This window comes from Heterodontus francisci, chromosome 32 (assembly GCF_036365525.1).
Source record: "Heterodontus francisci isolate sHetFra1 chromosome 32, sHetFra1.hap1, whole genome shotgun sequence".
NCBI classification, from domain to species: Eukaryota; Metazoa; Chordata; class Chondrichthyes; order Heterodontiformes; family Heterodontidae; genus Heterodontus; species Heterodontus francisci.
The window spans coordinates 48,223,558-48,237,024 of record NC_090402.1 but is presented as its reverse complement, the minus strand read 5'-3'; the positions used below and the strand labels follow the sequence as shown (position 1 = coordinate 48,237,024).

At 46.9% G+C, this 13,467-nt stretch overlaps 1 protein-coding gene across 1 annotated transcript in view; it reads right to left on the bottom strand.

Annotated features, from left to right (window-relative positions):
• lrsam1 (leucine rich repeat and sterile alpha motif containing 1) overlaps window positions 1–13,467 on the bottom strand; it is a 108,196-nt gene that overhangs the window by 5,638 nt on the left and 89,091 nt on the right. Inside the window, 4 exon segments of the mRNA XM_068012749.1 lie at window positions 5,722–5,870; window positions 7,492–7,664; window positions 10,214–10,283; window positions 11,815–11,946. Coding sequence (XP_067868850.1) covers window positions 5,745–5,870; window positions 7,492–7,664; window positions 10,214–10,283; window positions 11,815–11,946 — 501 coding nt within the window. The 3' untranslated portion in view covers window positions 5,722–5,744.

Here is a 13,467-nt window from a genome sequence, read left to right as displayed (position 1 = left end):
TGCCTGGAGGGGTGCAGCTCCAACAACACTCAAGAAGCTCGACACCATCCAGGACAAAGCAGCCCGCTTGATTGGCACCCCATCTACAAACATTCACTCCCTTCACCACCAACGCACAGTGGCAGCAATGTGTACCATCTACAAGATGCGCTGCAGCAACGCACCCAGGCTGCTTAGACAGCACCTTCCAAACCCGCAACCTCTACCAACTAGAAGGGCAAGGGCAGCAAATGCATGGGAACACCACCACCTGCAAGTTCCCCTCCAAGTCACACACCATCCTGACTTGGAACTATATCGCTGTTCCTTCACTGTTGTCGGGTCAAAATCCTGGAAATCCCTTACTAACAGCATGTGGGTGTACCTACCCCACATGGACTGCAGCAGTTCAGGAAGGCAGCTCACCACCACCTTCTCAAGAGCAGTTAAGGATGGGCAATAAATGCTGGCCTGGCCAGCGACGCCCATATCCAATGAATGAATAAAAAAAATGTGCTTGCTGTTATCTTCCAGAACTTACTGGGCTAGGAGCTAATCCCAGAGGACTGGACAATGGCAAATGCCATTCCAGTCCTCAAACAGGGGGTTCAGGATTACTGCGTGGATGCAGAAGATGTGGGCAGGGTTCTTAATGAGTTTTTTGTCTCTGTCTTCACAAAGGAGAGGGATGATGCTAATATTGTGGTAAAAGAGGAGTGGGAAATATTAGATACGATAAACATAATGAGAGAGGAAGTACTGGAGAGTCTGACATCCTTGAAAGTGGATAAATTGTCAGGGCCGGATGGATTGCATCCCAGGTTATTAAAGGAAGCCAGGGAGGAAATAGTGGATGCGCTGACGATCATCTTCAAATCCTCACTGGATACGGGTGAGGTGCCAGAGAATCGGAGGTCTGCGAACGTTATACCATTGTTTAAAAAGGGTGCGAGGGATAGGCCAAATAATTATAGGCCGGTCAGTCTGACCTCGTTTGTGGGTAAATTATTAGAATCAATTCTGAGAGACTGCCACTTAGAAAGGCACGGATTAATCAGGGGTAGTCAGCATGGATTTGTTAAGGGAAGGCATATCTTACTAACTTGATAGGGTTCAATGTTTGGTCCCTTGCTGTTTATGGTATATTAATGATTTGGACTTAAATGTGGGAGGCATGATTGGGAAATTAGCTGATGACACAAAAATTGGCTGTGTAGTTGATAGTGAAGAGGAGAACTGTAGATTCTAGAACAATATCAATGGTTTGGTTGAGTGGGCGGAAAAATGGCAAATGGAATTCAATCCAGAGAAGTGTGATGTAATGCATTTGGGGAGGGCAAAAAAAGCAAGGGAGTGCAAAATAAATGGGAGGACATTGAGAGGGGTAGAGGAAGTGAGAGACCTTGGAGTGCATGTCCATAGGACCCTGAAGGTGGCAGGACAGGTAGATAGAGTGGTGAAGAAGGCATATGGATTGCTTTCCTTTATGTGCCGAGGTATAGAATACAAAAGCAGGGATGCAATGCTGGAACTGTTTAAAACGCTGGTTAGGCCACAGCTGGAGTACTGCATATAGTTCTGGTCACCGCAATACAGGAAGGACATAATTGCTTTGGCGAGAGTTCAGAGAAGATTTACAAGAATGTTGCCAGGGCTTGAAAATTGCAGCAATGAGGAAAGATTGGATAGACTAGAGTTGTTTTCCTTAGAACAGAGGAGGCTGAGGGGTGACTTAATAGAGGTGTACAAAATTATGCGGGGCCTAGATAAGAGCAGACAGGAAGGACCTATTTCCCCTGGTGGAGAGGTCAATTACCAGAGGGCACAGATTTAAGGTGATTGGTAGAAGGATTAGAGGGGACATCAGGAAAATGTGAGTGTCTGGAATTCGCTGCTCGGATCAGTGGTGGAGGCAGAAAACCTCAACTCATTTAAAAGGTACCTGGACAAGCACCGGAAGTGCTGTAACCTGCAAGGCTACGGATCAGGTGCTGGAAGGTGGGATTAGATTGGGCGGCTTTTTTTTTGGTTGGTGCAGACATGATGGGCTGAATGGCCTCCTTCAGTGCCGTAGCTTTTCTCTGGTTCTCTGACCTGTGTGTCTCTCAACTTGCAGTTCTATAGTAAAAGCAAAATACTGCGGATGCTGGAAATCAAATAAAAACAAAGCTGGGGTGGGGAGGGGGGGCGGGGGGAATGTGAGCTGTGAGGAGGATGCAAAGAGGCTCCAATGTGATTTGGACAAGTTGGGTGAGTGGCCAAATGCATGGCAGATGCAGTATAATGTGGATAAATGTGAGGTTATCCACTTTGGTTGTAAAAACAGAAAAGCAGATTATCTGAATGGTGATAGATTGGGAAAGGGGAAGGTGCAACGAGTCCTGGGTGTCCTTGTACACCAGTCGCTGAAAGCAAGCATTCAGGTGCAGCAAGCAGTTAGGAAGGCGAATGGTATGCTGGCCGTCATTGCAAGAGGATTTGAATACAGAAGCAAGGATGTCTTACTGCAGTTATAGAGGGCCTTTGTGAGACCACATCTGGAGTACTGTGTGCAGTTTTGGTCTCCGTATTTGAGGAAGGATGTCCTTGCCATGGAGGGAGTCAAAGAAAATTTACTATGCTGATTCCTGGGATGGCAGGATTGACGTATGAGGAGAGATTGGGTCGACTAGGCCTTTATTCACTAGAGTTTAGAAGAATGAGAGGAGATCGCATAGAAACCTATAAAATTCTAACAGTACTAGACAGGCTAGATGCAGGGAGGATGTTCCTGATGGCTGGGGAGTCCAGAACCAGGGGTCACCGTCTCAGGATACGGGGTATGCCATTTAGAACCGAGATGAGGAGAAATTTCTTCACTCAGGGAGTGGTGAACCTGTGGAATTCTCTACTACAGAAGGCAGTGGAAGCCAAGTCATTAAATATAGTCAAGAAGGATATAGATTTATTTCTTAATGACAAAGGGATATGGGGAGAAAGTGAGAACAGGGTACTGAATTAGACGATCAGCCATGATCTTTTTTGAATGGCAGAGCAGGCCCAAAGGGCCGATTGGCTTACTCCTGCTCCTATTTTCTATGTTTCTGAAGTCCTGGAAATACTCAGCAGGTCAGGCAGCATCTGTGGAGACCGAAGCAGAGTTAACGTTTCAGGTCTTTGATCTTTCATCAGAACTGGCAAAAGTTAGAAATGTAATAGGTTTTAAACAAGTGAAGTGGGGGTGGGGGGTGGTGGGGGGAAGAGAACAAAAGAGAATGTGTGTAATAGGACGAGGGCCGGAGAGATTAACTGACAAGGAGGTCATGGGGCAAAGGCAGAGAGAGAGTGTGCTAATGGTGTGGTGAAAGACAAAACATTAGTGCCGAAAGAGTGTTAATGACAGAAGAATGAACAGCTCTAGCCAAAAGCACAAACATGAAAAACCCAGTCTAAGGCAGGCACATGGTTAAAAAAAATGATAAAACAATAATAAAGAAGGGCTAGTCATGCTCTGAAATTACTGAACTCCATGTTCAGTCTGGAAGGCTGTACAGTGCCTAATTGGAAAATGAGGTGCTGTTCGTCACTGGAACACTGCAGCAGGCCAAGGACAGAAATGTGGGCATGAGAGCAGGTAGGGTTGTTGAAATGGCAAGCAACTGGAAGCTTGGTGTCATGCTTTCAGACTGCGCGGAGGTGTTCCGCAAAGCGGTCATTCAATCTGCATTTGGTCTCCCCAATGTAGAGGAGACTGCATTGTGAGCAGCGAATACAGTATACTAAATTAAAAGTACAAGTAAATCGCTGTTTCACCTGAAAGGAGTGTTTGGGGCCTTGGATGGTGAGGAGAGAGGGGGTAAAAGGACAGGTATTACACTTCCTACGATTGCATGGGAAGATTCTGTGGGAAGGGGACGAGGTATTGGAGGTGATGGAGGAGTGAACCAGGATGTTATGGAGGGAAGGATCCCTTCGGAATGCTGACAGGGGAGGAGAGGGGAAGATGTGTTTGGTGGTGGCATCACACTGGATGTGGCGGAAATGGTGGAGGATGATCCTTTAGATGTGGAGACTGGTGGGATGGAAAGTGAAGACAAGGGGAACCCTGTCACGGTTCCGGGAGGGAGGGCGGAAGGGTGGGAGATGGGTTGGACATGATTGAGGGCCTTGTCAACCACAGTGGTGGGGGTGGGAATTGTGGGGGGGGGGGGTGCCCCTCGGGTGAGGAAAAAGGAAGACATATCAGAAGCGCTGTTGTGGAAGGTAGCATCATCAGAGCAGATGCGTCAGAGATGGAGAAATTGGGAGAATGGAATGGAGTCCTTACAGGAAGCAGGCTGTGAGGAAGTGTATTCGAGGTAGCTGTTGGGGATGGCGGGCTTATAATAAATATTAGCGTACAGCCTATCTCCAGAGATGGAGACAGACAAGTCGAGGAAGGGAAGGGAAGTGTCGGGTATGGACCATGTAAAGGTGAGAGAAGGGTGGAAATTGGAAAAAAGTTGACAAAGTTTTCCAGTTCAGGGAGAGAGCAGGAAACGGCACCGATACAGTCATCAATGTACCGGAAAAAGAGTTGGGGGATGGGGGCCTGAGTAGGACTGCTTTGGCTTTCACCACACCATTAGCACACTCTCTTTGCCTTTGCCCCATGTATCCTCCTTGTCAGTTAATCTCTTCAGCCCTCTGTCCTATCACACACCTTCCCTTTTGTTCTCTTATCCCCCCATTCCCCCTTCACTCACTTAAAACCTGTTATACTTCTGACCTTTGCCAGTTCAGATGAAAGGTCACAGACCTGAAACATTAACTCTGTTTCTCCACAGATGCTGATACACCTGCTGAGTATTTCCAGCACTTACGTTTTTTATTGCTTTTCTTTAGTGCCTTTCGTGACCTCAGTATGTTCCAAAGTGCCTTACAGCCAATGACGTACTTTTGAAATGCACTCGTTATTCTAACTAATGTAGGTAACATGGCAGTCAATTACATTGGCTGTGATAGCTTGAAAAGTACTGAGGGACAGCGATCGGGAGGGGAACAGATTAATAGAAGTCAGCAGCAGAGATTTAGGATTGTGCCAAAGAAACCTATGACTATTTTGAAGTTACTGTTCTTGCAAGTATGGATGAGGCAATGGATGTTTTTAGTTTTATTTTAAAAGGTGTTTGCTACCTTTGTTTGTAGCAAATAAAAGCACCAGTGCACTTGGCTCAAATGGAATTGTATGGAGCTAATAAAAGAATAGAAATCTGAAGGGATGGATGGAAGAATGTGCATTAATATAACGCCTATTATGATCTCAGGATGTTTGAAAACACTTTAGAGACAATGAAGTACTTTTGGACTTTTGTAATGTAGGAAATGCAGTAGCCAATTTACACACAGCAAGATCCCACAAACAAAAATGTGATAATGACCAGATAATCTGTATTTAGTGATGTTGGTTGAGGGATAATTATTAGCCAGGGCACCGGGGAGAATTTCCCTGCTCTTCTTCCAACAGTGCCCTGGATCTTTTACATCCACCTCAAAGGGCAGACTTTTATCCAAAAGACAAAGTCCCTGGGGTGGGGTATTGGGAAGCTGTGAAACCTGTGGGTGTCCCTGGGGTGGGGTATTGTACCCTTAGCAATGGAGTCCAATCTCCCAGATTGTTTTTGGAACCCAGGAGGGCCTCTTACTCCCAGGAGCCTCCAAGAGGACAGGGCAAAACCTGCAGGCTGGTTTCTGGTAACAGTGGGCATTCTGGGACACACGTACACAGAACAGGGTCAGGCTGCAACTCAGGATGTACGATACATGCGGATCTTTTGTTCGATGTCCTTCCGGCAGAGAGGGCAGGCATGCAACTCTGTTCCACACGTCTGACAGCAGCAAACATGGCCACAGGGCAGGAAGATCATCTGACTCTGGAAAAAAACAAGAGAGATGTCAGCACTTTTTCCACCTGACTACCTTTTACAACCAACCATGACATCTCTTTCTTCACCTTCCTTTTAAATAATTTCTCCTTTACACTGGAAATGATTGGCCCCTTCTCCTCTACAAAAGCACTATGTCTGCAGTGTGTACCACCTACAGGATACACTGCTTCAGCAGCACCTTCCAAACCCGTGATCTCTACAATGGACAAGGACAGCAGATGCATGGGAACACCACCACCTCCAGATTCCCCTCCAAGTCACACACCATTTTTACTTGGAACTATATTGCCATTCCTTCATTGTCACTGGGTCAAAATCCTAGAACTCCCTTCCTAACAGCACTGTGGGCATACCTACACCACATGGACTGCAGCGGTTTAAGAAGGCAGCTCACCACCAATTTCCCAAGGAATAGATAACAAATGCCAGGCTTGCCAGCTTATACCCCGAAGGGACTCCCACAGATGTCACACCTCCCCAATATGTAAGAGGGAGTTGTCCAGAAAGTTTCATACCATTTAACAGCAGGGTGATTGCAAAGCTCCGCCTGTTCTGCCATTTTCCTGGTTGCCTCCTTTACACCAGACAACCAGAATCACATCTTGGACCTACAATGGCTCCCAGTCCACCAATGCCTTGAGTTTTAAATTCAAATCTCAACAATAACTTGCATTTATATAGCAACTTTAATGTGGCAAAATGGCCCAAGGCACTTTGCAGGAGCAATATCAAACAAATCAAAAATTTGACACCAAGCCACATATGGAGGTATTAGGGCAGATGGAAGAGGTAGGTTTTAAGGATCATTTTAAAGGAGAAAAAGAGAGGTGGAGGGGTTCAGGGAGAAAATTCCAGAGCTTAGGGCCTAGGCAGCTAAAGGCACGGCCACCAATAGTATAACAATTAAAATCAGGGATGCTCAAGAGGCCAGAATTTGAGGAGCCCAGCTATCTTGGAGGGTTCTGGGGCTGGAGGAGATTACAGAGATAGGGAAGGGCGAGGCTGCGGAGGGATTTGAAAATAAGGATGAGAATTTTAAAATCGAGACGATGCTAAACCAGGAGCCAATGTAGGGCAGCAAGCACAAGGATGATGGGTGAGTGGGATCTGGTGCAAGAAAGACACAGGAAAATACCTTCGTGGCCTCGCCCTCCCCATCTCTGTAAACTCCTCCAGCCTGTAACCTGCTGAGCTCACTGCATCCCTCCAACTCTGACCTTCTCGTGCAACCCTCCCTGCCCTTGCTTCATCATTTTTGGCCATGCTTTAAGCTGCTTAGAACCTAAGCTCTGAAAATTACTCCAGAAACCTCTCTACCTCTCTCTCCTCCTTCAAGAGGCTCCTTAAAACCTACCTCTTTGACAAGCTTTTGGTTACCTGTCCTAGTATCTTCTCCTTTGGCTCTGTGTCAGTTTTTGCCCTGTAACACTCCTTGGGTTGTTTTCCCATGTTGAAAGTGCTATATAAATGCAATCTGCTGACACACAGACCTCCCAGTACAATAACCTGAAACGTGTAAATAGCTACCTTGAAGACAACATTCTGCTGACTGAGATTCAGGCTGTTTTTTTTCTGTTCTGTGTTTCAACTACTGCCATGTCCTTACCTCTCGCTCCATACAAACAACACATTCCGACTGAACCAGGACCTCCTCAGAGACGGGTGCGTTGGGAACACCTAGACTGGAGGGTCCTGCATCCTCCTCCATAGGAGCACTGGGCTGTGTCTCACCCAGATCAGCAGCAGCTTCCTTGGTTGGGACAGGTTCCAATCGCTGATCTACAAAATAAGAGTCAAATTACATGAGTACGCAGGTAAACCAGGAAGGGCAACCCCCACCCACCCAACGTCTCAGTCTGGTCGGGAGCTGACTTCACAAAACCAGCCAGTTCCCCCGAACCTGCCTGGTGGAGGTGGGCTGGTGCTCGGCCACCTGCCTGGTTCAGTCCCCATCCCTGCTTGTATTCCACCTCATAAGATAGCCATAAATCTGATACCTGCGCCTCATACTGGAGGGCCATGGGATACTCAAGGGATAGATCTGTGTTTCATTTACTCTGTCTCCAATCCTACCCAGAAAGCTAGTGAGAGAGAGAGGGGGAAAGAGACAGAAAGAAAAAGAATGACAGCAAGAAGCGAGCAAGAGAAAGAAAAAGAAAAAATATTGGGGAATAAATGAGAAAGGCTGGGAGTGAAGGCAGAAGTAGCTCCTGGGTTGGTAAAGGAGGAAAATTGCTGCTTCCAGACTGCTAGAGAGTGTGGCCTGTTTTGTATGTCTCAGTAACAAAGTAGGTGGGGGCTTTACCTTGCAAGCCATCAGGGAGCTGGGAATTTATAAGTCAATATCCAGTCATGTCTCCTGCCCCCAACAGAGACACAGAATTCCCTAAGGATCCAGCCTTGGACCCCTCCATGTTATTTAGAGAAATAGCTTCTATTATTGATGGCAATACCCAGTTCTATCGCATCCCTCACCCCACGAGACTCATTGTGAGCCACCCAGGCATTAAGTTGTGGATGAGACAGATTTCAGTTGTCTCCCCACTTCTCCACAACAGTCTAATGTCTGCTCTATTCTTCTTCTGGGTTAGCCTGGATTCCACAGGTAGTCAGTCAGTACGCACATTTAACCAATGCCATCTGCCACTTTACAGCGGCAAAATAAAAAACCGAGGAAAAGACCTGCATTGATAGAGCATATGTCATGACCGCAGGATGTCCCAAAGCTGTAAAACCAATGAAGTTCTTTTTTTTTTAAAAAGTATTTCCTACATTACACCAGTAACAGCACTTCAAAAGTACTTTATTAGCTATAAAGCTTTGGGATGCCCTGAGGTTGTGAAAGGTGCTATATAAATTCATGCCTTTCTTTCTTTGTAATGTAGGAAATTTGCACAAAGCAAGGTCCCACAAACTGAAATGTGGTGATTCTCTATTAAGCTGTTATAGTGATGTAGGCTGTGGGATAAAGATTGGCCAGGTCATCAGGGAGATGCTGCTCTTCAAATAATCCCAAGGGATCGCTTACTTATTAGGATTTGCCCAAACTAAACAATTACCCTTTCTGACTGATGTAAGCTATTCCTAAAGGCTGCATTTGCTGACAATGCAACTACTAGGTGGTGCAGTACTAGCACATACGCAAATGCAGCCTCTACCACTGAAACGTCACTGTCTGCAACGTTTAGGCAGTTGCCAGGATTAAAGATGGAGCTGCTCAATTTATCACAAAAACAACTTCAACCCAAATATCCCCTCAAAGGTTGCCATCACTGCCTCCATCCCATCCCCAACAGTCCCCCACTCCCTCCTGCCATTGCTTCATTTGTATCATTTCTTGGATGTCTCCTGCTCAATTGTTTTGATTTTTATTGACAAAGACAGAATTCTGGTTTGATACTGCTCCTTGCTTCCCCCCCACTCCCCTCACCACCCCACACAGCTCTCTGGCCGATCAAACAGTCCCAGATTAATGTCATCACATTGAAACTGTCCCTCACTGAGAGTCATAGCAAACGGCATGAGCTGAAAAATTGCAGCGAGTTCAACAGGGCCAACAGTGTTAAATTTGGAATATTGTTCCCCTCTCACTCTGTTTCCCAGAGTCTAGGAATAATAATGTGCCTGCTTCTGATACAATATCAGTGAGAGATGAGACTGCACCGTCTGTCTCCTGGGGATCTTTCGAGATAAAATGAGACTTCCAGGTCAGCCTGCAACTGATGATGCGGATCTCTCTCTGTCTCAGCTCACCACCCACACCACCCCCCAACCCCGCACTCCAGCCATGCGGTTTCTGCTTCCCCCATCCCTCCAGACGCTAGCTCCCAGTCGTCCCGCTTCCCTCCTTTTGGCCACTTGCTCCCACGTTCGATCATTCCGCAGTGCCCGAAGAAGCAAGCTGGGCCGTGAGGGGTGACGGGGCAACCTAGGAGCGAGTGGTCGAGAGGAGGGAAGCAGCCTAGAGCTAGTGTCTGGAGTGCGGGTAAGTGGGGAGTGAGCGGCCGGAGGGCAGGGTGGCGGCGGCTGGGGGAAGCGAAGAAGGGGGGGAGAGAGTAGCTGATGACGTTTTCCTGCTCATGTGCCAATTAGTCCTGGCAAGGTGTAGGCTGCGAATGCGCAGCATCGCACTGAGCACAGAAGACTGTTTGTGCATGTGTGCAGCTTGGAGCATTCTGATGACGTTGGCAGGCCGCTGCATTGTCAGGAGTCACTTTGATTCCAAAATGTTCACTTAGGCTCCATACAGAGCCTTGCTAACACCATTTGTGAATGTATGTCCTTGAACTGAGACACAGGGAGGGAAACAACCATCCCTGTACAATTACCTTGCTCAGGCAGACGCTCGTGGACACATCGGAGTATGGCGCGTTGTAGTCTGCTCTCCTTGACTCCAATCTGTGGACAGAGGGGGACATCAAAAAGCTAAACAATCAAGTTCAGACAGAACTCCACTCACATATCCTAGAACAGTATTCTGCATCCAACTGTAAAATATACAGCACTCCCACGCCTGCTGCTTGCAATCTCAGCTGTGGAGAGGTGTTGAGGGGATACTTTGCCTCTTTAGAGAGGGTGGGATAACCCCAGCCAGCCCATGAGAGTTTCCTGAACATCTGGATACAGGTGTGATCTTGGAGTTAGCCAGGCCACAGGTGACCTACCTCCCCCTCAGCTGAGATTACATCATGTCATGGGTAAAATATCTTTTCATTCACACAGCCAAAGATACTGCCCTGAGTGAAGAGCGCTATATGCGTGCAAGCTGTTAGAATCATACAGCAAAGGCGGCTATTCGGCCCATCCATAAGAGCGTTCCAATTAGTCCCACTCCCCTGCTCTTTCCTGATAGCCCTGCAAATTATTCCCTTTCAAGTATTTATCCAATGCCCTTTTGAAAGTTATGATTGAATATGCTTCTACCGCCCCCTCAGGCAGTGCATTCCGGATCATAACTCAATGCATAAAAAATGTCTCCCGCCCTCCCCCAACCCCATCTCTTCTGCCAATTATCCTAAATCTTTGTCCTCTGGTTACCTCCTTCCAGCGAAAATATTTTCTCTTTATTTACTCTATCAAAACCTTCCATAATCTTGAACACTTCTATTAAATCATCCTTAACCTTCTCTGTTCCAAGGACAACAACCCCGAATTCTCCAGTTTCTCCACATAAGCGAGTTCCCTCATCCCTGCCATCATTCCATTAAATCTCCTACGCACAGTCTCTAAGATCTTGTTATCCTTCCTAAAGTGTGGTGTTCAGAATTGGACTTAATACTCCAGCTGAAGCCTAACCAGTGATCAATAAAGGTTTAGCATAAATTCCTTGTTTGGAAGGAAGCTCCTTTAACAGGATCTCTGTCACATCTGGGGAATTGCTGGCGGAAAGCCAGCACTTGGCAGGGCTGGTGGGAGGAAAGGCTGCAGCTATCAAACCTCTGAGGGGTTCCAGTGTTGTTACCCAGCTGACCACTAAAACACATTCTCCAGAGACTCAATAATCAGCCTCGCAGATTAGAAATGGTCTCGGATAAATCACAAATAACACCCAGACATTACAACCACAGCCAGTTACCCCCTGCCCATTGGCACTTGTCAGCTGAACAAGTTCAGACACAGAATGAAACTACTTTTGAGTATTCGGTCAACATCAGTATTCTGGAGCAGGTTCAGATGGAGAACTGGCCTTGAACTCTTCACTGGGACTGCAGGAAATCTCCACAAAATCAATCTCCAATGAAATGAATGGGGGAGGGTCAGTCCCACATCACTCACTGTATTACACTGAATGGGGGGTTAGTCCCACATCAGTCACTGTATTGAAATATGAAATGCAGCCCCTGCCCCCACACCGAACCCCCCAAATTGTTTCCAGTTTCTCTCAAACCACAGGTGACGTCCCTTCATTTAAAGGCACGCTCCCTAATACCTGTTGGAGATCCTCTGCGGTCATGTAACGCAGCATCTTCAGCGTGACTCGATGGTGGGCGAAAAGGGGCAGGTAGTGATCTGCCGAAAGCTCAGCCAACAGATCCACCAGGGCCTTCTCCACACCGTCCTCCTGCACAGGATGAAAGAGGTTCACAAGATCAGTGGTTTGATTGCAATGCTGTATGGGGTGGGGTGGAAAGTGTGGGTGCTGGTGGTGAGTGAACAATAAATGGGCACAAAATGAAGGTGAGAGATATTTCTGAGAGTTGCCGGAAATGGAACTTGTCACTTGCGGTTACCTGCTCTCCAAGTCTCGGCCCAACATTGCCAGCTTTGAATGAAACCCACTGCAGACAGTAGCAGGGTAGTATCAATCTGTGCTAGAATATGGACAGTTTTCTGCTCTGAATCTGCTTTCACTAGAAGCTACATCGAGAACACCCGGCGGCACAGTGGCGCAGTGGTTAGCACCGCAGCCTCACAGCTCCAGGGACCCGGGTTCGATTCCGGGTACTGCCTGTGTGGAGTTTGCAAGTTCTCCCTGTGTCTGCGTGGGTTTTTCTCCGGGTGCTCCGGTTTCCTCCCACAAGCCAAAAGACTTGCAGGTTGATAGGTAAATTGGCCATTATAAATTGTCACTAGTGTAGGTAGGTGGTAGGGAAATATAGGGACAGGTGGGGATGTCTGGTAGGAATGTAGGATTAGTATAAATGGGTGGTTGATGTTCGGCACAGACTCGGTGGGCCGAAGGGCCTGTTTCAGTGCTGTATCTCTAATCTAATCTAATCTACAGTCAGCGGACTCATAAGGCCTACATCCCATCAGCCCAAATTGGAGTTTAATAACATCAGCTTATATTTATATAGCACCTTTAATGTAATAAAAGGTCCCAAGTTGCTTTACAGGAGCATTATAAAACAAAATATGACACTGAGCCACACAAGGAGATAGTAGGTCAGATGACCAAAAGCTTGCTCAAAGAGGTAGGTTTTAAGGAGAGTCTTAAAGGAAGAAATGAGGTGGAGAGGCAGAGAGATATGGGGAGGATATTCCAGAGCTTGGGGTGAAGGCAACTGAAGGCGTGGCCACCAATGGTGGAGCGATTAAAATCAGGGATGTGTAAGAGGCCAGAATTAGAGGAGTGCAGATATCTTGGAGAGTTGTGGGGCTGGAGGAGATTAGAGAGATAGGGAGGGGTGAGGCCATGAAGGGGTTTAAAAAAAAAAAGATAAGAATTTTAAAATCAAGACGTTGCTTGACCGGGAACCAGTGTAGTTCAGCGAGCACAGGGGCGATAGGGGAACGGGACTGGTGTGAGTTAAAATGTGAGCAGCAGAGTTTTGGATGATCTCAAGTTTATGAGATAAGAATGTGGGAGACCAGCCAGGACTGTGTTAGAACAGTCAAGTCTAGAGGTAACGAAGGTATGAATGAGGGTTTCAGCAGCAGATGAGCTGAGACAGGCTAAGTGAATGGACGAGAACATGGCAGATGGAATATAATGTGAATAAGTGTGAAGTGATCCACTTTGGTAGGAAAAACAGAAAGGCAAAGTATTTCTTAAACAAAGTGACTCTTGACAATGCAGCCTAGTGTAGTCATCAGAACGCTCCCTGCTTTGCACATGGGCAGAACAGACTCTTGCTGTCAG